Source organism: Cuculus canorus, chromosome 1, assembly GCF_017976375.1.
Source record: "Cuculus canorus isolate bCucCan1 chromosome 1, bCucCan1.pri, whole genome shotgun sequence".
Classification (NCBI taxonomy): Eukaryota; Metazoa; Chordata; class Aves; order Cuculiformes; family Cuculidae; genus Cuculus; species Cuculus canorus.
The window spans coordinates 177,172,826-177,194,942 of record NC_071401.1 but is presented as its reverse complement, the minus strand read 5'-3'; the positions used below and the strand labels follow the sequence as shown (position 1 = coordinate 177,194,942).

Sequence of the window (22,117 nt, the reverse complement as noted above, 5' to 3'; positions counted from 1 at the left end):
CATTGCTTCCATGTGGCCTTTGGTAAGAAGGTGGAAACATCCTGGGAGGAGGCTGGGTCCAGCCACATTTCAATCAGATGCAAATTAACTATGAAATTTTCACAGGCTGAATGTTTTTGATAAAGGAATCAATATTAGAGGTACACACCCATCAATCTTCACGGGGTTTTTTCCTTTTTTTTCAGAAGAAAATTATGACAGGAAAGCTGTAATGAACACTATGACAAAGCCCAATGGCAAAAAATATTTTTGTGGAACAGCTACAGATTTATTGCTTTTCCTATGCAGTTACCAGCTTGTCACAAGGCCTGAGGCTGTAAATAAGAGCCGACTATTGGCAAAAGTATTACTTGCCATCTAGATTTAAATAATGCTCAGGTCAACAGCTTATTACTGTGTAAGACGAATGAAAAACAAGCAGTAAACAGTCACTTGACTCAGGAAGCAATCAAAACTGTATGGGAAAAGCTGACCAAAACATGATTTGGTCTTTATTTAACCAAAATTTGAACATCAGAAGTCCACTGTAAGCCCACTGCCTGTTTTTGCAGAAGCTGTAAGAAAAGATACCATGCTCTACAAACTGAAGCTTTAAAAATACTTTATGCCCTTTTCTCAATTTTACTGCACTGTCCTCAAAATAAGTAATTCTTATTAGAAAAAAAATCTTTAGTGAGTTTGAGCGAGATGGATTATGAGGGTACATTATGACATTTAATCGTTCTGGCAGAATGTTAGATTGCTGCTCGTCTTAAGGTTGGATTCATCAGGATTTTTATATATGCTTAAGTAAGTGATAAGAGTTTTCCTAAAAATAGCCATTCCTGCTGACTTTTTACTTTTTTCATGAGTAAGAGTATCTCTGCATAGCAAACAGGAGACAGCTTCAGCGTCTTTGTTACTAGGGACTGTATTAGCTTGCCAGCTGAAGGAGGGTTGCTCTGCCTCCCTTAAAGACTACAAAGCTACTCTATCCATTTAACACTGGATATTACCAAGCACACAGCTTCAACCCAATATCAAGTAAATGAATACCATGAAAGGTTCGTTTTGATCTCAACTTGCTCATTAATAACTTCACTTTATTTCCATTAATGTGACGTTATAAGAGATGAAGAAGAAAGAGGAGAGAGGAAGGAACAGCCCAACCAACCCATGAAAGTCAGCTCCAGTGACTGTACAAGAGAAATTCCGGCATGAACAAATGGCAGGTATACAACTATTTAAACAAGCGTGAAATACACTACTACTTGTCACAGTGACAGAAAGCTTTTGTTTATATGCACTGTAGTAACATATATGATCTAGATGTCAAATGCCTAATATTTAAAGAGTTGTACAAGTGCAGTGAAGTACTGGCCAAGCAGCACAATGCCATAAGGTACTCCACGAGCTTTAATTTAACCTAATAACTTCCTTCAAAGAGAAAGCAAATTTATATGCTGCTTTTAGACTCTACAATACAGATCTCTGCAGCACATATTTAACAAAAAATCTTGACTGAGAACTTTTTTTTTGGAACATAAAACTCCTCAGTAGGGAGGATTTTAAGCTTGCTAAACACAGGCTCATTGGAATAATAGGTGAAAAATTATAGACTATTTTAAATTTTATATATTATAAGAATGTAATTAGACTTGTAGAGGCAGGGCATCACTTCCTTCAACAGTCCTTATGAGGGTTATTTAAAAAATGTAGAAGCAGAGTTGGTACCTGCTCTGGCCTGAGGCCTGGGGGGACCCAGGCATATTCTTCCAAGGCACAGCCAGAATCATCGTCAGATGTTGAGCTTCGCTGACACCCGAAAACGAGATTGTTAGCTTTGGGCTCCATCTCCAGTGGCATAAGTGTGAAGTGTTAAATATTTCAGCTGCAGCTCATCAAGAAACTGATCTGAAGGAACAGATTAACAGAACTTTAATAAATTTGAACACACAATGACTAATTATCAGTGTAAATGATCTTACAACAGTTTAGTATTCCTTGTGTTGCCCAGAACAATACATGATTGAAGCATTGTTACAACTTGCTACAAGCAATTCAGAAGTGCTTAAGAGTTATAAAACTACTCAAGAAAAAGAAAACTAGACACACACTACCTTGTTTTAACACGTCATCTTTTACACTTCGGCTTGTTTCATATCACAGGTTATATGAATGTATATCTAGGAAAGCTTCATTGGGCAGACATTAAGAAATGGTTTTACATGAGCTCTTCTTGAAGTCATAACTACCACCAATCTAATAACACCAAAGACATGACAATCGCTTGTCAAAAACTAAAGAAACTGTTGGGGAGAGACAATGGCTGTAGCAAGAAGCATCCTGTTCTTCACAAGGTCGCCACAGAGCAGTGAGCGCCTGCTAGATTCCTCTGAGAACTATTTTTCAGCTGTATTGAAGCAGAAGGGCGTTGGTCCAGTTAAATATCTGAAATCCAATTATGCCAGATTAGGCTCTGTAAAATACATCATAATTGTTCTCTTAATTTAAAACCCTACAGCGAGATGCTTCTGTTGATTCATGAAGCCTGCAAAGCTTAATATCAGCGGGATCATTTTGAGTCACAGCTGGCGAAGATGGCTCTCACCAACATCCATAGCATTCTGCAGTAAAAAGCTTATTAAGATAAATATCTTACATTAATTCTAGCATAAGTTCTTAGGAAATTCAGACCAGAAGCTTTACTGAAATACAGACTACCAAAAGCAGAGAAGATGTATACTACCATGACAGACATCCTGACCACTGAGGTTTGCTTTTACAGTACATCATTAAGTATTAGGTGAGCTTTCTCCATTTTAGGCAACTAATAATCTAAAAACAGATGCAATTTTGTGGGTGCTAGATCTGAGCTGTAGAAAATTTTAAACTTGTTTACATATAACCTTGCTGGTGGGTCTAAAGGGGAAAACAATCTAAAAACTTCTAGTGGGTCCCACATCACATTTCCAGTCTCCTCACCATCATATTAGAAAAAAACAACCTACTGCTAGATCCTGGGTGGAAGAAAGATTTAAGACCACCTTCCCAAATGTTCTGCTGTTTACTCAACAGGAGCTTCTCCTTCTCCAAGCATGAGGCACCGGTTAGTGCCAGGCTCTGTAGATTCAGTATGTAAACCCAAAATTGCTCCACAAAAAGTGGCTGACAAGCATCTAAACCTACAAACTAGAAGAAATGATGATATTCAGTATTACACAGTCTATCCACCCCCATTTTCAATAAGTCCATACATTTCCACACCCAGTACAAAGTGATGGGATTACTTGATTCTTCCACTGAGCTCAAAAAATGTTACTTGTTAACTTTAATCCAAAACCGTCTGGTTTTGAAAACATCTGCACCATTTTTGGTTCACTCCTAAAATGCCAACACACTTCTATTACACTATATAGCTGCATTGTAATAAAAGATTTGTTTGATATTCAATGGGGCAAGCAAACCTGCCAACTTCCCTTTTGAGAAGCGGCTATTTCCACAAAGCTTGTCAGCTGTCAGGCGAATTTCTGAAATCTTTCTCTAGCTGAACAACTGAAAGTTAGCAAAACAGCTTCCGAGCTTAGCATCACCGTAGTACAACCTCTGCCAACAAAGGTGAGTAAAACCAAACTGAGTCCTAAAAGCTCAACCCTGTGTACTTAAAATATAAGGACAGACATCCTGGTACATACTAGATCCCCTGATCTAATTTCCTTCAGAAACAGATGAGAAGTGATATAAAACCATGTACCATAAAACCATTTACCCCTCTGCATGAACTAGTAGAAGTGAAGTCAACCATCAGGTATGGGTTTTGTTATTGTTTGTATAAAACTGGGGGCCAGGGAGAAGGGATGAAGGAATATTGAGACGCAGTTAAGAAATCATTGCTAGCAAATAAAGGCAACAGTGCTCACTATGGTAGATTGATGGGGATGCTCAGGTTGGCAGCTTGTGTCCCACAGAATTTAAACTCAAACAAATCTTAAGTATAAAATCACTATGAGTATCACTAGAAGCCCACATCCTTCCAAGATGATCTTAACAGCAGATGAACTGTTTTACAGTTTCCTTTCAGAAAGGGGTAGATACAGGAATATGCCACTCACTGACGTCTAAGTTGGTGCATCACACTTCATCACAAGAACTCCTGTCGGTCTGATTGTCACTTTTCAAGAACTGACCCCCGCCCAATAACCCGGGGACAAAAGGAGTCACTAGATGAAACATCTTTGTCAACAGTTCATTAGGCAGCTTGACCTCATCAGTACCACAGGAAGCAGATCTGAAATGTAGCTTAGGCAAAGAGAGAGGTTCGGCTCTGCCAGTCCCCAAGCACTGGAGTGGGATGTACTCCGGCCCTCTCACAGGACACCCAGCACTCACCAGCACAGCAGGTAAATGAGTAATTGCTTCATATTGATTGTTCAAAAACCTCTCTCTGTAAGATCAAAGACTACCTTCTCTGACTTACTTTCTTCTCTTGAAAGACAAAGAAACAAAGCAAGACTGGACTGGAATGTATGCAGGCTAGGTTAGCTTTCTGGGGACTTTTGAACACTGAAGACGCATACTACTTCTATGTGGCAAAAAGCAGTGCGGAGTATCATTGGGATTTCAAATATAGCAAAGGCAGATAAATACAGGAGCATTGCCTAATTACAGAGGAAGACAAGGCATTAGAGACTACGCTGCTTTTCAGGAGACTGAGCCTGCTTCATGGGTCCCATCCGTTAGACTCATCCATTTCAGACAGCACATGTTCCAGCTTCAACAAGAGAAAACCACAGACCCACAAGCCCATTTTCACAGTGATAAAGGGAAGACAAAGTATGGCTGGCAGAGAATAAAGGTACAATACACCTCACCTCCAACTGTTAAATGTGACTTTGCAGTCAGGCTGCTCCTCCCAATAAGGCGACTGGAAATATTTAAAGCAAGGTTCATAAATCTCAATGAACCGAGATCACTCAAAGGACAGCATTCACTTTAAAATAAAACCCCTACCATAGAGTTGATGTTAAGCCAGCTATAAAATGACTGACAGTGCACCGCAAATCAATACGGTCCTGTCACAAGTACTGCGGTGTTGCTGAGAGTGAGTTTTCTGAAAGAGCCCAGCTTAACAGCAGGCTATCTGCAGAACTATTTTAGCAATTGCTTGTTTAGGAGTTCTCCTTCCTCTCGGGCTCAAGTGTAATTTGGTTTGCATTTTAAAACTACAGGGTTCTTCTGACCCACCCCCCAACCACACTCATCCTTCAAAGTGATCTGTTTAAAATGATTACATCCCAAGGAGGATTCAAATGAATATAAACAACAGCTGAAGAAATAAATGCTTTCCGAGGGACAAGTAGAAAGGTGGTCTTTCTACTCCTGCCATGACATCTACAAAACACAGCAAGGATGTTTTGTTTTGCTTTCTTGAAGTTCGTGGAACTTTTTGAGGTTTCAGCTTTGGTCAAATACTATGTCTCAAAAAAAAGCTTCATAGCCTATACTAGCAGTTATTTCACTGGCAGCTTGACAACTATGAACAACATAATTGAATTGAAGAGTTAAATGTGATTTAAAAAGAAAAGCAAATAATTTTTTTTATACTGATGTATTAAACCAGTCATACTATGACAAAATTCTTAGGAGCTAAGACAAGTTACACTCCTAATTACAAACCTATTGGTAGGCAAAACATGAGAATATCAAACTTGGAGCAAAGGTATTGCTGAACCCCATGTGAAGGTTATCCCCATGCTAGGATTTCCAGCTCACTGATTATGTTCACCCCTGACCAGATAGAAGAGGTCATGATTTGTGAGCACAGTTAGACAAACATCTCCTTGCCCATCCCCTGCTGTTTTACTCGGTCCTGCAGGGCAAATTGTTTAACAACTTTTTTGTTAGAAGGCTTGTTAACAAGGCTATAGGGGATACAAGATGCATATCACACGCATCCATTCACAATGAAGGCTCAACGAGTTAAGATTAGCATGGCCAGCCCATTCACCTGCTTATTTAATCCCTGGTGCATAACTACATTAGAAGAGGAAGAGCGTAATACAGCAGCAATAAACCACCATAAAATGACTATTAATAATTTAAAGACTGTTTCCAACATGCATTACGTGAACAATCAGAAAGTCCCATTCCCTATCTACAGTACAAGTAACGTATTTAGAGACAGCTCTGTACTTGGGAAATCTGGATCCAGAGCTGATGAGCAGTATTTGTATCAGCACCAGCACACAGCGACTACTTCAGCTGTTGGGTCTTTTGAGTAATGAATTATCCAGAGCTCGGGGGGGAAGGAATGAAGCCTGTGCATTTGTTTGACGGACCCCAGAAGTAATAACTTCTTTCCTTTTCCTTAGCCAGCGTGCAAGGACTGACAGAAGAGTTAACTGTATTCCTCCTCTACCATCCTAGCCCAAAGACCACTTTTCCAACTGGAAGAGCTACGATGCTTCTCAGGGTATTTTCTTTTTTAACGAGCAATATTGCAAAGACAAGCTACCTGCATCAACAAAAGGAGGAAACACAGTGACAAAGCATCGCTCCACGCCAACACATCTGATTTGGATGTATTATGCTTGGCGCTGCGTAGAACTGATGTAAAAAGCACACGCTGGAGTGAGGCGAGACTCAAACCTCCAGCCGTGGCAGCGGTATTCTCACGGATGCTTCCCCCCTCTCTCTTTTTAGGAGTGTACAGATTTAGAAAGAAAGAAATCTTGCCTTTTACAGTCTCCCATTGATTTTTCTAATTCTATTTTAAACAGCAGTCAGACTTTACTCCAATGTACACATATACTCAGGTTTCACCCCGTCACCTGTTGGCTCCCGAACAACACCCTTCTTTGTTAGGGCTCACAGCCCTCATTTGAGACAAGTTTCCAGAGAAAACACTCCAAGAAAGTGTTCAATAAGTCACAAGACTGGAGTTGTAAAAACAAGATTCCGCGCGTAGGCCGGTTTGTTCTGACAGACGCGCAGAGCCCCCGCGCTCACGGCAGAGCAGCCGCGACGGTGCCTTCTTCCTTCTCCGAAGGACAGGCGGGGGGTTTCCCGTCCTGCTCGAATTTCAGGGACTAGAAGGCGGATCAGGGGGGCCCCAGCCCCGGCTCCAGGCTCCCACCGGCACCCCGCACCTCTCCCGGGAGGAACAGCGAGGGGGGGGCGATACCCGCAACCGCGAATTACCTCTTCCCAGCAGCGACAGCGGCTGGCGGAGCCGGGAGAGGAGGCGCAGAAGAGGCGATGCCCGCTGCAGACCCGACCCCTCGGCTGCTTTAAATCCAGCGCCTTCCCCCGCTGCCGCTCAGACCCGCATCCCCGGCGGTGGCTCCAGCACAGCCCCACCGAGGAAAGGGGCGGCGAACGCTCCTTCTGCCCTGCCGCTTCCCCTCCTCGTCCCGCCCGCTGGGAGAGCTACCTGCCTCCCCCTGCTCCCTCCCTCGGGGCTGCAGCCGGGGCGGGAGCAGCCTCCCGAGCGCTCCTCCCTAAACCGCCGGCAGCGCCTCCCACCCCGGGGCTCCGCGACCCCGGCATCCCCGGCCCCTCACCGCGGGGGGACCGATCCCACCGGGGATCGCCCCTTCTAAGTGCTGCCCCAGGCGGGGGAGGGAGAGGAGGGGGAGAAGAGAGAGAGAGAGAGAGATAGAGAGAGGGAGAGGAGGGCGAGGAGAGGGCGAAGAGAGAGAGAAGAAGGAGGGGGAGAAGAGAGAAGGAGCCGCTCCTGTCCACCGACCCCGAGGCAGGTCGCCAGTCCCGCCGCCTGCCAACCTGGGGAACTCGAGCGTTTGCAGAAGCAATAAATTTCTGCGCTGGGGACACGGCAGACAATGTGGTTTTGCGACAACGCTTTTGTTCGTGTTTAGGCTGGAAATAGCTTTCCCACCCCACCCTCTGCGGCGCTCCGGGCTGACCCTGCCCTGCCCGGCCAGCGCGTCCTGCCGCGGCGGAGCGCACGGAGCGATGCGGGACTCGGATAAGGACGGGAAAACATTTGTTCTAGATCGCTGTCTATAAATAAAAATAACAAGAATCAATCCGAAGCTGCGGACCACAGCCAGCGGATGTCCATCACTGCCTGCCTTGGCACAGCTCAAGTGAGAAAGAGACATCCGAGTCCTACCTTATGCACAGAAAAGTGACACCCGACCTACTGGGGCATTTCCTTAAATTCCCCTGGACTTCCTAGCCCTCACTTTTGCTCCCCCCCTCCCAGCGTGGGCAAAAAGAGCCGCGGGAGCCGGGTGGTTTGGCTTCAAAGGCTGGCAGGCAGCTTCCCCTCCGGCACCGTGAATGTAACCGTGAACACCGCGGTCAAATTTCCTCTTTCCTCTTCCCTCCCGCTCTTTGTCTCCCTTGGGAAGTCATTATCAAAGGGAATTTATTCGCGCTGCATCTCGGGATCAAAGCAGCTGCCCCCGCCAAGGGGGCAGAAGCCCCACAGCCCTCCGCATGGGTCCCGCAGCCTTATCTGCCCCTGCGGGACGGCGACGGGGCACTTGGCAGACACTTATCGCTTCCCGCAGGAGCTACATTTGCATGAATTTAAATTCCCTCTTCTAAATTTGAATGACTTTGTCCGCAGGGTGCTAAGGGGAGCCGGCCCGGTTGGGTAAAGGCGCTGCGGACAGAAGCGCTCAGAGAAGCATCCTGTTCCCATCCCCACCCCGTCCCTCCGCCGGGCACAGGCGAGTTTCAAGCCGAGCCAGGGGGAGCCCCCTCCCCTCCTCCCTTGTGCCGATTAACCCATCGCCAGACGCAGCCAGGATGATGGATCAAGACCGATCTGATCTCAAGTGAAAAAGCCTATCCTGGGTTAACGACGTTAAAAACATCCCGTCGACTAAAGCCCATCCCCACCACCACGTGCCAGGAGATGTGCCCGGAGACCTTACAGTTCTACTCGTAATCGTAGGTGGGTGGAAGAACTATGGATGCAGCCCTATGAGATCAAAGCTGCAGTCTGTGGCTCCTGCAGTGGAAAAAAACTGCTGAAACTCCAGCAAATTAAGCAGCTTCAATCCTTCCACACCCCATTTCACTTCCATAAGCAGTTTCGCTGGTTGTACTACCTTCGTTCGTAAACTGCTAAGTTGTTTTGAGATGAAAGTTGGGGTATCACTTGGATGAACTAAAGCTTTTGTCACTGCTGGTTTTACAAGATCCAGACTGTTTCTATTCTGTTTGTTGGACTGAGCAGACCCCATCTGGTGGCCAGCTGAACATCTGCCAACGCCATTCATCATTAATCAAAAATGGAAATGTCAGGAATAATGTTTAATCTTCCCCACTACACAACTGAATTAAATACCAACAATCTGCATATATTGTCTACTCCTTTTCCAGAGGTGCCTGACCTTTTCTCAGTTGTTCCCCACAGCGAGGGCTTACCACGTCTGCACAGCACATTGCAGAAAGGAAAATTTCACTTGGAGACTTCTGCAATACGACCAACTCAAGGGCTGCAGATAATTTTGCAAAGTTTCCTGACCAAGAGCCTACCAAAGCCAAAGAAGAGGCATTTACTTACTTTACTGGACCGTCAAACTGTCCCCGATCTTGCTAACGCTTTCTCTGACACTGAAGTGTTTGACGGTGAACAGAGATCGTTGGCTGCACTGGTCTTTTTTCCTGGACTTTTCTGGCTTGAGCACAGAAACTACTATATTGTTCTGGGCAATGCACTTAAAGATTATCAAGCCAAGAACAACCATTGTAATCTTCTAGCCTGAACTCATGTGCTCATAGGATTTTCCTAAAATTACTGTCTGCATGAACAAAACATTTGATTTTGATTTAAAAGTATTAGCAATGAAAAACCCACTACAACTCTTGTTAAATCCAATACAGCCCTTGGTAAATTGTTTCAAGTAGTCAATTACTTTAAACTTCTTCTTTTTTTTTTTTTTTAAAATCTCAGATTGCTGTGTTTCAGTGCTCAAATGCTGGATTGTATGATACCCTTGAATGTTAGGCTAAAGAACCAGCTAACTTCCCCTAGGCATTTGCAAATTGTGAAAGTCATTCCTTCACTATGTCTTTAATATAGGTTGCTCCCACAAGAACAAAAGTTTGGCTATGATATTTTTTTTCACATTTTACACAACATATAACGACAGAATACATACTTGTTAATCTGAAGCATAAACTGTGCTACAGAAGTTGCCTTAAAAAAAAACCCCAAAAAAACAAAGCTAAAAAAAAGACAGGCACAAACCAACTTGCCCTTTCAGGCATGTTATAGATTCTTGACTGCGCCTGGGTAGAGCTTATCCTTCAAAGCTTGGGCTGCTTCAAGGGACTTGTAATGGATATGGAACCTTTTGCCCTAAGGTATTAGCACAAATTTAGTCTAGGTAACAACTTTCTTGTACTGCTTACCAGACCAGGGGTGTTCTCTGGCCTGTAAGAAATTCACTATGGTTTCCCAGTTCACAATTATCCACATCAGGGAACATCCCCGGAGATAACACGGGTAATTGCTACCTTTGTTGGCAGTCACAGAAGAGAGACCAAAGAGCAGAGAATGAATTAACCTCTGGTGCTTTAGAGGCGGCTTGTCCGGGTAGGACAGTGGCATAACACCCACCTCTCAAGCCCGATTAGCTCTGTGGATAAACAGAGGAGTTAACCCTCTACATCATCACCCTTTAATGATCACCACCTCCACTCCAAGAGTTTTAATTAAGCATCATCTCACCTGTTCATTTAAAATAAAAAGTTGCGAGTCAGCTATGAAAGGTGGAAGTATGTAGTAAAGTGAATGGAAGCCAGAACAAAAAAAAAAAATAAAAATCTCTGAGTAATAACTCTTCCAGAGAAGTCAGTGAAAAAACTGTTCAAAGTAAACTAGGTTTCGTGTTTTGAAACAAAACAAACCAAGAAAGGTTTTGCATGCTTCTGACAGTACAGGAGTGGTCCATGGAGCAGGAATTACAACCGCTCTCCAAGGGTTTATGCACAAATCGAAGCCTCCTTAACACAGGCAGGTATGCCCCTCAGGAATTTTAGGGACTGTGACTATCGTGTATGGTCCTGCCTGCAGGCTACAGTGCAGAGAGCTCTAAGATGTGTTTACAGCACCAAGGTGCTTTCCACCTTCAGTGGTCCCAGGTCTATTCCCTGAGGGAGCAAAGAGGCCAGAGGGGGATGTGGTCTGACCCACTGAACAACTCAAACCATTGAAAAAATGCAGGTTTAGTTCCCTGGACCTGCTGGTGTCAGCACAAGGGAAAAACAGGACCATTTCCTATGAGGCTGGAATGTCACAGAGCTGCAGGTTCAGTTGTCAGCTTTGCTCCCTCTCTCTTCTGCAAAAACTGGGAGTTGTGGGCCTTACAAACACAAGACCATGCATAAACAGCCTCACCTCTAAGACCACTTCACATTACCCTCAATTACAACAACACCTTGTCAAACCTAGCCCCAGGCCTCCTCTCACAATTTAAGAACATCAGTGTGGAAGTACACCACGTTGGTGGGGACAATGCACAATTTTACCAGTACATAGGATCACTAGGAGACACCTGACACACTGGATGCCCTTGAAGCAAAACTGAAGCCTTGAAGTACCCTACCCCTCTTTGTGTCACTCCACACCTACAGCCATAGGCGAAACCTTGTGCTTCTCCTGTTCTACACTGCTTCCTCCTGCCCACCAAAATGGGAGAGTTTGGCACCAACAGTGGATCACTGTGTGCTGCTGGGAGTACAAGCTACAAGAAGCATATAAGGCTGCTACTGATGTATCAGGGCCTCTCAATTGTACCGCTTACTGGTGTCTTCCTGTATTTTCTTTTCTGAGGCTGAAAACAAAGGGCACAGACGTAGCTCCTCCTCAGTACTGATACCTCCAGAGTCTGAATCTTTGCTAATTTCTAAATAAAATTTTAAAACGAAGAGAAAACCAGCTCTGCAGGAGACAGGCAAGTAAATGGCAACAGAGAAGGGGAGATACGCAGCAGATTAAAAGGAAGTGTGCATAGAGAACGTAACAAGTAAAAAAATGAGGAAAAGGCAACAATACCCCAAACATCTTTAGAAAGTGAAAACATCCAATGGAGATATTAACATCGTACAATAAATCGGGACAAATCAAGTCGCACTAGACAAACAAACAAACAAATAAATAAATAAAATGCTCATTTCTATTTTCACCCGCCAAACACTAGCACAGGGAGCTGCCGAGACTTCCAGCAACCAGACACCAAGACCGAAACAGCATCTGAATAGCTTGCTACAGACAGCTGCACCAGGTACTGCTGGCCTGAGCACTGGCTGGCATCAGCCATTCTGTGTTGGGAATGCAGGTCTAAGAGAGGTTTATTTTATTTCCTTTTCTTAATGCTCTCAGGGTTGAAGACCAGCACACCTTTTAAAACCACAATCCTATTTTGCTTCAGCAGCAAAGAGTTACTTTCATTAAAATGCCCTTCCTTGTGGGATCGGGCTAGGACTTGCTCCTGAACCAACAGGTCTGTTGCTGTATCTGGAAAGTCTTAACCCCACAGGCTTTTCTGAAGACAGTAATCTTGATTTTATCATAATTGGCTCTGTGCAGCCCACAGTCACACAGGGCAGGGGTAGCCCCCCGGGTGCCCACAATACTGCCGCAACCACTGGCTGACGGGTGCGAGCAGGGCTCTTCTACTCACATCGACACCCTCTGTTAATTAGCACCCCGTTTTCCAGGCTGCACAAGGCACAACAAAGTGTGTTGCAACAATGTGTGCCTGCAATGCTTTGCTGGTAGCAGAGGCTGACGCAGAGTGGAATCGCTGCCTAGGTTTTTAATAACGCCCCAGCACAAACACCATTATGCAACAAGGAAGATGTTGCAGAGCCAGTGCTAATGCGTTGCTTGCTTATTGAGGGACTTTTCAGCCAAATATTGTGCCAAAGCCTGTGTGGATAATGCATGACTCTTACCTGTGTCAAGCTCCATTTTGAGGCCTTGCCTCTGAAGAACTCCTCACAATTTATCTAAATTAGTTTGAAAAATTAATTTAGATTAAAATAGGAAACGGCGCAAACTCTGTGGCTCTTCTACTGTGACCAACTCACATACGCACACACACAAAGGGAGACTCACCCCAGGAGTGGGGCATCCATGTAATGAAACAAATATTTAAACTCATATTTAGACAAATATTTGAACAAATAATTAAAAAAATTCCAAACCCTTCATGAGTACAGTTTTGTTGCACGAGTAATGCTCAGGTTACACTCAATTTGCCCTGTTGCTGGTGATGCTTTTTAGCTGCCTGAACTTCAGAAAAAAAACAGGTGATTGAGTTTAAATGAAGGCAAAGTTTGACATGGAGGATTACTACTATTGCTACAGCATTATACCTAGAGAAAACAAAATCAGCTCTAAACCAAGAATGGTATTTGCAAAGGTTTGTGGCAAATTCCTCTTCCTTAAAATCAGCAGGGGGAGGGAAATCTAGCAGTCACTGAAACAGGTTACCGGCAGAGTGCTCTGTTCTTGTTTTCCGTAAGCCATACCCACAGCTCATTAGAAATACAGGGGAGAACAATGTTAATCTTAACTATTAGTTTATTTTACCAAATTAAACTCAGAGGCCATCCTCAAGGCAGATAGTGATGCAAGGAGGATGTAAAAAACGTCAGAGATGCATTACAATTTTATTAGTTTGCTTTAGTACAGCAATTGCAAGACAAAAAGACTATCTAGACTGATGAGCTGTCAAGACTGAAGGCCACAAAACTCTACCACAGGGCATCACCAAAAAATATAACTGTTTCAGTCTTTTGCTTAGGAATATCAATAGCTAAATAATGATCCCAGCCAGGTAAGCCTGGGAAGAAGTCCTCTTGCTTCTTGCTCAGCAAACAAAAAACTCTGTCTCAAATCTAGGCAGGCTTCTACACCAACAGTGGTTCATTACGCTTCCATATCTGTCCAGTTCATGCCCTCTGCCACTACTGTTACTGTAGCTTTCTGTATTTTCACATGGTTTCTTTTTCTTCATGCTTAAGAAGGCTAGGGAGCCTCCAAATGACAAATTGACTTCAGATACTAAAGCATAGTCCATGCTTTAAGTTATTGCTGCCTTAAAACAGAAATTATACTCCAGCGGAGGGGTAAGAAGGAAAAAGGAGACAAATAAGAGAAAGTCCTCCATCTAACTGAATTTCCTTCTATGAGAGATATGAAGGTTTCCCCCTCAATCCCATATCTTTATTGAATGTGTTACAAATCTTCATAAGCTGACACCTTGGTAAAAATAATTCACACTGTCTTGTTTCTCAGTGGAACTGCCATAATGTAACTCGTTACCCCAAAATGGGCACCAAATCAGCTCTCAAGTAAAAATCACTGTGAAGAGGTTTTTGCCCATAGTACAAGATTAAGTTCACTAACATTAATCTTAACTGTGTATGACCAAATAAGATGAGAGGTAAATGTGCGGGGTTTATGCTTGCTGTCTTTTTTCCTAGGAGGGCTGTGATTCAGCACATTTTCTGGGAAACTCAAACAGGCTTTCTGCTTAACAGAGTGAGGAATGCCAATCTGGGAGGTTACAGCTGTGTTTCTCACCTCCTCATCCCTCTGTCTTTGTTTCTTTCTCTTTTTTTTTTTTTTCGTCCTCCAAGGATGATTATTTACTTATTTATGTATTTATTGCTGGTTTAGCTCCCAGAACTGGCTTACTGCAGCTTGAGTTGACTGTAATTGTCAGCATTAGGGAGGGCACAGGAGGAAAGCCCAGAGGGACAGTCCCACTCCTGGTCAGTAGGTAGCTATTTTAACTACACAGACACATCAAAACCACATCAAAAGGCAGTCAGGGAAGATGGCTTTACCCGCACTTCTCTCAGTTGCCTGCCAAGTGCCCTTGGGATTATGGACACACAGGTATGAACTGAGGAGAAAAATTAGTCAAGAAGTGCTGGATCAGTAATAACAGACTTAAAAGAGTCACAGTCCAAAGGCATTTGATAAAGTCAAATTTCTCCAAGTATTCCTTTTGCCACAGAGTTACATGCTTAGGATCAGGTGGCTGGAAATGTAGAAGTGCTTCTTCTCTTCATCTCCACTGCACTTGAAATTCAAGGCCAAGTGGACAAGCAGTGTTTATTTAATGTACGAACAAACATTTTAGCAGGGTAACAGCGAGGATCTCAGTTAAACAAATATTCAAATAGAAATCAGGTAAATTATGCTCCCTAGCTAGCAGTCATTATCCTTTCCACACCAACTGGCAAGATACTGAATTGTAACTACAATAAGGAAAAATCAGTTTAAGTCTCCTAAATATCAAGCTTTGCCTCATCACCCACACGACATTACTACAGACAAGCTTGGAGACTCCAATACATATGTATTTCCTTAGCTGTATTTATAGAAATGTTTGCCGACTCTTAAGAACGTATATTTTCAGAGTAAAAGATTTTAGCTTATTCATAATAATGAAAATTCTTATGAATGAAGCACACACTACAAATGAAGACTGTTTTAAGAACACTCAACTGGTATCCTTGACATGAGTGACCTTTGTACAAGCATCCGTTTATCCCTAAGTCCTTACGGTACTGTCAGCTGCTGAAAACAGCAACTGCTTGACAATACTTGACACCTGATACTTTGCTGGCAGCCTCTAAGCTTTAAGCTACACCCACCTGGACTTGCCACCATATCCCAGCTTTTCTTACCAGCTTGCTTAGGAGGATGGATTCCTTCAGATGTGTGTCCTTGAAGTAATAATGCCTAGTTCTGAAAGAGTATCACAATTTATTGGAACTGACCAACTGCTAATGCAATCCATGGCCACAGACAACGCATGCTTCTAGAACAGACAACACTTCCCCTCTCTTGTTTTTAAAACTGTATTTATATTCAGCCACCATGAACTGAAGCATTTCAGCATTGCTATGAGTTCCAACATCAAAGGTTGAGGGAATCTACTCAAGTGTCAGGCCATTTTCACAAAAATAGTTCTAGATTAATTTCTGCAATTCTGCAGTTTCTAAGGAAAAATGAAATCATTTTCAGGATGAGACAGCAGAAAAAAAATGCAGCCCTTTCTAGCACGTAGTGTTTCAGTATCTTTCAAACAGGTTTTGAAAGCAAATATTTGAGATAGCAATGGGAACTCAGAGCAAATCCATGCATTTTGACAAATCAGGTTTTGTTAAGTAAAATCTGTGAATATCAGAGCAGCTTGATATGACTTCAGACATGTCTGACAGGTGATCTGTCAAGACATGGCATTTTTACAGGTCTGAGAAATGGCAACTGTCACATACAGAGTCTATAAAGAAGTCCTGAGAATATTCATGTATGTTTAGTGTTAAAGTTTTTGACGGTTTAGTACCTTTAAACTTGCATATTTTCCTGACTTGCTTTCTTGTCTACAATTATTGCTATAACAAGATTATCTCTCAGACAATTAGTAAGCAGAGGAAAGATGAGAATAATTGTTTCACAACAGCTGTACGCATATGATTCTCCAGCATGATGTAATGGTTTTGATTTTTGTGCTACACACACATCCCTCCCTCCTCAGTCATCATCTACTTTCTCTTCAGTGGTACTCCTGAATAATTCTCCTTCTCTGATATGCAGAAGTAATGAGTCATTGATAATTACATTGTTTTTGTAAATGCAATCTATTGACAGCCTGGAGTTTACTTCCAACATCAAGAACTTCCAACAAGAACTTTGAGTCTTCTAAAGATACCCAAATCCTGGATCACACAAGTTTTAAAGCAGGAAACACTTTTTCCAAAAAAAAGGAGAGTGGGGATTTGGGCAAGAATCAATTCCTAGGTTTGGATGATTGGCATTCATCAGCCAATCCCACACATACACCTCCAGACTGGTGGAAGCTCCATTCACAGAAAGAGAACCTTAAACAGATTAATAATGGGCACATTAAAGGGGGGAAAAAAAAGAAGGACAAAAGGTTTAAAAAGACAATCTAGTTAAATTAGCGACAGTTTCATTAAGACTACTGCAGTTACAGAATGGAAAATCCTGACATGGCTTTGAGCACTGTCACTGCTTTCTCAATCACCTTGGTGCCATTATGTAGTTGGATTAGAAAGTCTTTCCTCAATCAATTCTTGGCTTGCTGCTCAGATAACACCTAAAGTTTTGCAAGACTTAGTTACCATGCGAAGGTCCAGACAGGTGCTTGCTCAGTGGGAGCAAAACTAGCTCTTGCAGAATTTTATGTAGCAAGTTTGCAGGGGATTAAGCTACAAAAAATTACAAATGCCCACACCAATCCATACTGGCTCTTCGTTGTGACCACAGAACCTCAAGTGTTACTCAGCTTCCTCTTGTAAATGAGATTAAGGCTGGATTTGCTTCTTCACTACACGTTACACTGGGAAGACTACTGGTAGAGAAATCGGCATAGCCCAAACCAGTTTGTAATTTTAAAGCATGTGCTTGGCAGTCTCTAAAATATCCAAGAAGATGATGTCTTGTTAAAATTGCACCTAGATCTACTCCTGCTTCACACTATTAAACTACATGACCATAACTGATTGATTTTTCAAGACATGAACGATCACTTGGTGTCAGCTGTGCCACTGGGATGACACACCTGCAAGAGGGACAACAGACCTCACAAATGAGGAAGAATGCTTGGGTGAAATGGAAGAGGGTGGTGAGTACTCTACAGCCTGGATGCTAACATAAGATCTTCCTATTTAATTATGATCTTATTACTCAGTTGCCACAACTGCAACGGACAGGGTGCCTCCTCTTGATTTCTCTGGTCTACAGATGGCAATGGAGCTGAAGTAAAAAGGTCGAAAAGCTGCATCAATATGCTGTTCCTCCCAGCAGTGGATTTTCAATAGACATCCATTACCATACAGTGAAAATGACTGAGTTAAGTTTAGGAGATGCAATTATCTGCAGCTTTTCTCCATTAAGCCTTGTTACTCTCTCAATGAGAACTGAACAGCATACATACTTCAACTTCTGTGTGAAGTTAATAACTTCACAAGAGACCAACAGTAGAACAAGCCATTCATATTTTGTACTATCAACAAATAAATGCTGGAGAGCAAGTTTTTGGATCCAACGATTATCTCTAATTACATCTATCTCTATGAATAAATGAAAACTAGTTTGCATTTTTTCCCCTGATCATTAGCCTCATTTACATAAGTGTTACGAGGCCAGTTCTTTATCCATTAGCGTGAATTAAGTGATACCCTGCTGGGTGCAGGACTGTTCAGACATGCTGACTGCAGAGCAGCTGCTCTCCTCCTTTGGTATTGAATGTCGATTAGCATCATAGCACATGACACACTGCAGGGCATATTGTGTGTCACACTATGGCATACATCATTTAATGAGAACCCAAAGCAAATCCCATCGTTTAGAAAGCCAATCTCTACTCTGAACAGCAAGGCAGTAATTAAGCACATGGTCTGTCTTGGGAAAGACGGGATCCCTCAGACACTGAGCATTCACTTTTTGGGACAACGCTGACAACCTGAGGCAGAGTAGTATGTTTTCTTAGTTCTTCTAACCACTAGCGAGTATACTCAAATCTAGTCACATTTTCCAGCAAGATGTATACAGTACCCTTTCAATTCTGATCTATGAGACAGAATGAAGCTTCATTAGACCTACACAGAACACTGAAAAGAAGACACAGCAGCTATGAAAACAGAGTTCACTCAACTCCATGAAAATAGATCAAGGTTTGCAATCACCTTCCTGTTACTTCTAACAGATTTCCAGCAGAACCTTTACATTCTTTACCAGCTTTCCTCATCTGGGAGATGGCTTCACATCACCTTGTCTTCCAAAGATTCATTACTTATTTTAATGTTATTTTGACACTACTGTGAAATAATGCATCATTGCATTATCAACACTGCATTACTTTGATACTATTAAATGGAGGCAAAGAAAAGATTTTTACAACAGTGGAGAAATTAATGTCACACTGCTCAACTTTATGGAGAAACTCTGGTTATTTTTCAAGAAAACATGTTTCATGATAAGGGGTAACAATGCGAGAATGCTGAAAGCACTGCTCCCTCACCTCATCTGCAAAGCATCATGCACAAAATACTGACACCAATTAACTTTGTTCTGAATGACTGGAACTTGATTGGTAAAGGTTTCAGCATGTATATCTCTTCTGTAGAAAACCAACACAGCAACAGAATCCACGTTTCCAGCTAAATAACATGTTTTGCTCTGCATGGCGCTCTCTTGCTCTTAGGTACTGATGTAAGCAAACAGGAGAATCCATCAGGCAAGAGCGGGACAAGTTTTGTCACTGGAGTTCATCTAATTAGTCTCATAATGGTATATCTGTTTCAAAGAGCAGAGCTAGAACCCTCCTATGAGAGGCGTTAGAAGAAATTAGACATTAATCAAAGAATGACAAAGAAACACAGAACAGATTTTTCTGTGCCATTCGCAATACAGTCACTTCACAGGAGAACATCATAGGATTAACAACAAGGGGTCAAAAAATTTACATCTACAGCTCAGTCCATGGAAACAGCTACACAAGGGATACATCACCTCTCTCGTTCAAAAGATAAAGGGAAAAAAAAAATCACAAAAGGTCTCCAGGCTGCATGCTCTCTTCTTTTTCTCCTCCTACAACTCCAAGGCACAAAGACATTTTTCAGATTTGGTAGTGAGAAAGGCTGGGCTGATACAAAGGCTGGGCTTTGTATCAAAAGGGGTCTTGTCTTTTAAACAGAGAGCAGATCTAGGTTACACCAGAGATCTTCATAAATTAGGTTCCCGATTTTGATTTTATCAGCCTGTTTCCCCAGGACCTCAGTGAGACTCTCTTCTAGAATGCTTTAGTAAGGAGTTAAGACGACAGTACTATAAGGCAGCAGTGTCCAACTTGTTTTCTAGACAGACCACTGACCTCAGTTCAGGCTCAGAAAAGGCAAACCATCATAGCACCTCCTCATCCTGGCTTTTCTTTTTACAGCCTAGATTAGCTTCTCACATACTGCACATGCAGAATAACTTTTAAGAGCATAGTTACCTTGCAGGTGCAGGATGATGTTCTGGGCATTTCTGACCTGCTGTCACCTTGTAGAGAGGCAGTCATTGGAAAGGAAGCCCCCAGGAGCAGACTGGGTGGACTGCTGTAGTGTGTAGGTCACACTGAGCACTTCAGCCCTAGGGCCCTGGGAGGACGAGCAAGACTTGAGCCATGAGCCTCAATGGAGCTGCAGTCTGTGCAGTGCCCAAATACAGCCAGCAACTACAGCCAGAAGGCACACAGAATACCTCAGTCCTCCTTTAACAGGAAGGACACTCTAGTGTCTCTTCACTAGTAAATGAAACAGGGCCATGGCACACACTCAAGCACTAGCTTGCAGTCACACCATTTAATTGGTGGTGTGCTCCACAGTGTGGTTTTGAGTAACTGGACACAGTGTGTGGGATATAAGAAACGCCAAGGGCTGTTTCTGCCAGGTGTGCCAGAAAAAGAGTTGGGTTTGGATTTCTCCACCTTCCCTCCACAGTCCTTGAGCTCAAAGAGGCATTTAACCACTCAGATCATGCTTTCCTGTAGTACCCCAATGCATGCAACACTAACTCCTTGCTGAGTATTTCACAGACACTGAATGGAAAAAAAGGCAACCCACCAAAGACCAACACCCCAAGGAGGAGGAGGGTGTGTGTGGTGGGGTGCACAGCATAGTGCAAGTACAGGCAAGGGCTAGACAACATGGATTTGGGCAGTCTGGTATCTGATCTCAGGGCCAGGTGAGCACTTACTGATAAATGAAACACGGCTCAGGCAGATGTAGTCTTGGACTTCCAAGAAGTCTTCCACTAACTTTAATAAACATGTTCAAAATGTGGAATAGCAGAAATGCCTTTCCTCAGTTTTTAGGCATACATAAGCTTTGTTATAAAACAAAATTTTGGAACTATGATTTACTCCAACCAGAGCGTTGGAAATATTAACAAAATTCAATGCAAAACATCTGTATAATGTAATACTTTTAAAAACTCTTCCATCACTTGGAGACTTTTTGATAAAATCCAATTTTTAATAAAAATAGCTTTTACCTATACACATTTGAGAAGCAAAGGCAGAAAGACAATTGTTACAAGACTGAAAAGAAAACCAAATTAGAGAGATTTAAAACTACTTTTCAGAGTTAGCATGATTTTTTTAAATGCATCTTACACTCATAGATGGATTTTAGCTTAGAAAATGCAAAGAAGCAAAGAGACTTCAATGTCATTCACATAGCCATTAATTTCAGAGGATACTGCTGTTTTCAATCATGTTTAACACTGTTAATTATTTCTCATTATCAGCAAAACAAAACAAGTACACGCTGAGGATTAGGAAACAGCTTTGTTTATCTTCAAAATCATGTGCTTACCAGAACTAAAGCATGTATTTGCCATATGCCAGCCCTTGCCCTCTCCTCCTTTACATTAAAAATGCATTAATATAGCACAGTGGTGCTATATTGTTAGCAAGGAATAAAACATATTTTAAAGAGCAATTAAGTGGGATAAAGCTACTTGGAGAGAAAGATTTTCCACTGCAGCAGTGTCTTACGCAGACCAAAGGGGAAACCTGACACGAAGGAATGTCAGCCTGAACTTGATGAATTTGTACTCAGAGCAATATGTTCTGACTGTCCTCCTGTCTCTTTTGCAATGGTAACAGCTTCCCATGTTGCTTCGCAATACACTTCATTACAGCTTCCTTTTGTTCTATAGGTCATCCATGATATGGATCTGTTTGGATCAATATATTTAATAGAGATGTATATTCTGTTATTGTCTTGAACTTCTAAACTCAAACCATCTGTATTTGATGTGTAGCCTGCCAGAGAGGGCTGCTTTGCCAAACAGATTGCAGGGGCTGAATCTGCAAAGTCCCAGACCAGAACATGCGAAGCTGAGTCAAATACTCTCATGGACAACAGCAGCCTGTCCAAAGGACCTACTGTGGTTTCCTGTCGTGGTCAAAATAGAGATATGACACAGCACAGGCACACAAGAAGGCTCAAAACCAGGTCAAGCCTGAATTTTAGTTTTCTTCTCTTTGCTTTTTTTGGTACTGGGATTTGAGACAAGAAGTCTAATGACTCTGCTTTATGGCTTAGAAAGGAAAGCCTT

At 42.6% G+C, this 22,117-nt stretch overlaps 1 protein-coding gene across 3 annotated transcripts in view; it reads right to left on the bottom strand.

Annotated features, from left to right (window-relative positions):
* The window catches only part of PRICKLE1 (prickle planar cell polarity protein 1), a 63,674-nt gene that overhangs the window by 6,921 nt on the left and 34,636 nt on the right, over positions 1–22,117 (bottom strand). Inside the window, exons 1-2 of one of the 3 annotated variants that reach the window (XM_054051651.1) lie at positions 7,727–7,745; positions 1,714–1,893 (exon numbers count right to left, since the gene is read on the bottom strand). In XM_054051651.1, coding sequence (XP_053907626.1) covers positions 1,714–1,845 — 132 coding nt within the window. In that variant the 5' untranslated portion in view covers positions 1,846–1,893; positions 7,727–7,745. Of the gene's footprint in view, positions 1–1,713; positions 1,894–7,179; positions 7,397–7,726; positions 7,746–22,117 lie in introns of those variants that run through there. The other 2 variants (XM_054051642.1, XM_054051632.1) reach the window with 2 other exon arrangements.